The sequence below is a fragment of the Teleopsis dalmanni genome, chromosome 2 (assembly GCF_002237135.1).
Source record: "Teleopsis dalmanni isolate 2A chromosome 2, ASM223713v2, whole genome shotgun sequence".
Lineage (NCBI taxonomy): Eukaryota > Metazoa > Arthropoda > Insecta > Diptera > Diopsidae > Teleopsis > Teleopsis dalmanni.
The window spans coordinates 59,561,635-59,562,385 of record NC_051847.1 but is presented as its reverse complement, the minus strand read 5'-3'; the positions used below and the strand labels follow the sequence as shown (position 1 = coordinate 59,562,385).

Here is a 751-nt window from a genome sequence, read left to right as displayed (position 1 = left end):
CTGCGTAAGTGTGTGTAGGTGGGTGTGCGTGTGTGCTCGCGTGTGGAAGCACAAATCCAGGATATGCGACGGAACTATGTAACATGCATACATTTAAGCAACTGTTTACCGTGTTGAAATTGTGTTGCAAAAGTAAGCGATTTTTTTTTCATAAAAAAAATATCTTTTTTCTCCACTGTTTCGCAATTTGTTGCGCTTTTTTTGCAATTTAAATCGGCAAACGGAAAACGGAAGTAGAGTCAGCTATGTTGCCGGATGCCGATCGTTTCGTTCTTCAAAATGAAAAATCAATCGATACGTGCCAATACAGCACAGCATAGCCAATACGATATAGCGTGGCATAGTCCGAAATTCATTTTCTGTGGTAAAATTCGGTGCACTTTGCATTTTGTTGAGGTTGGTCGTTGGGTTGTTGGGTTGTTGGGTTGTCGGGTTGTTGGGTCGACAGGTCAGCTGACACTGTTTCATTTATTCAACACTGCGTAAAGCAATCTAATAGTACAGGAACGAACACCAAATCGCACTGCTTCCTGCAGTCATTTCGAGGTTTGCGTCATCGTTGTTTGTGTACATGTGAGATTTTGTGTGCTTTCCAAATGCCAAATTGAGTGTTAATTAATTTTTGCTGCTGTGTTATTAGCTTAATTGCCATTTAAGATATCTGAGATAGTCTCATATACTCGTTCTCATATACACATATAATTTAATTTGAGTATATATTGTGTCATGTGTTCAAAGCTTACTCAAATTG

The 751-nt window shown here is 39.1% G+C and overlaps 1 protein-coding gene across 1 annotated transcript in view; it reads left to right on the top strand.

Moving 5' to 3' along the window:
* The first annotated feature begins 279 nt into the window (after positions 1-279).
* The window catches only part of LOC119674663 (leukocyte elastase inhibitor-like), a 5,464-nt gene continuing 4,992 nt past the window's right edge, over positions 280-751 (top strand). The window contains exon 1 of the mRNA XM_038085812.1: positions 280-432. Coding sequence (XP_037941740.1) covers positions 280-432 — 153 coding nt within the window. The remainder of the gene's footprint in view (positions 433-751) is intronic.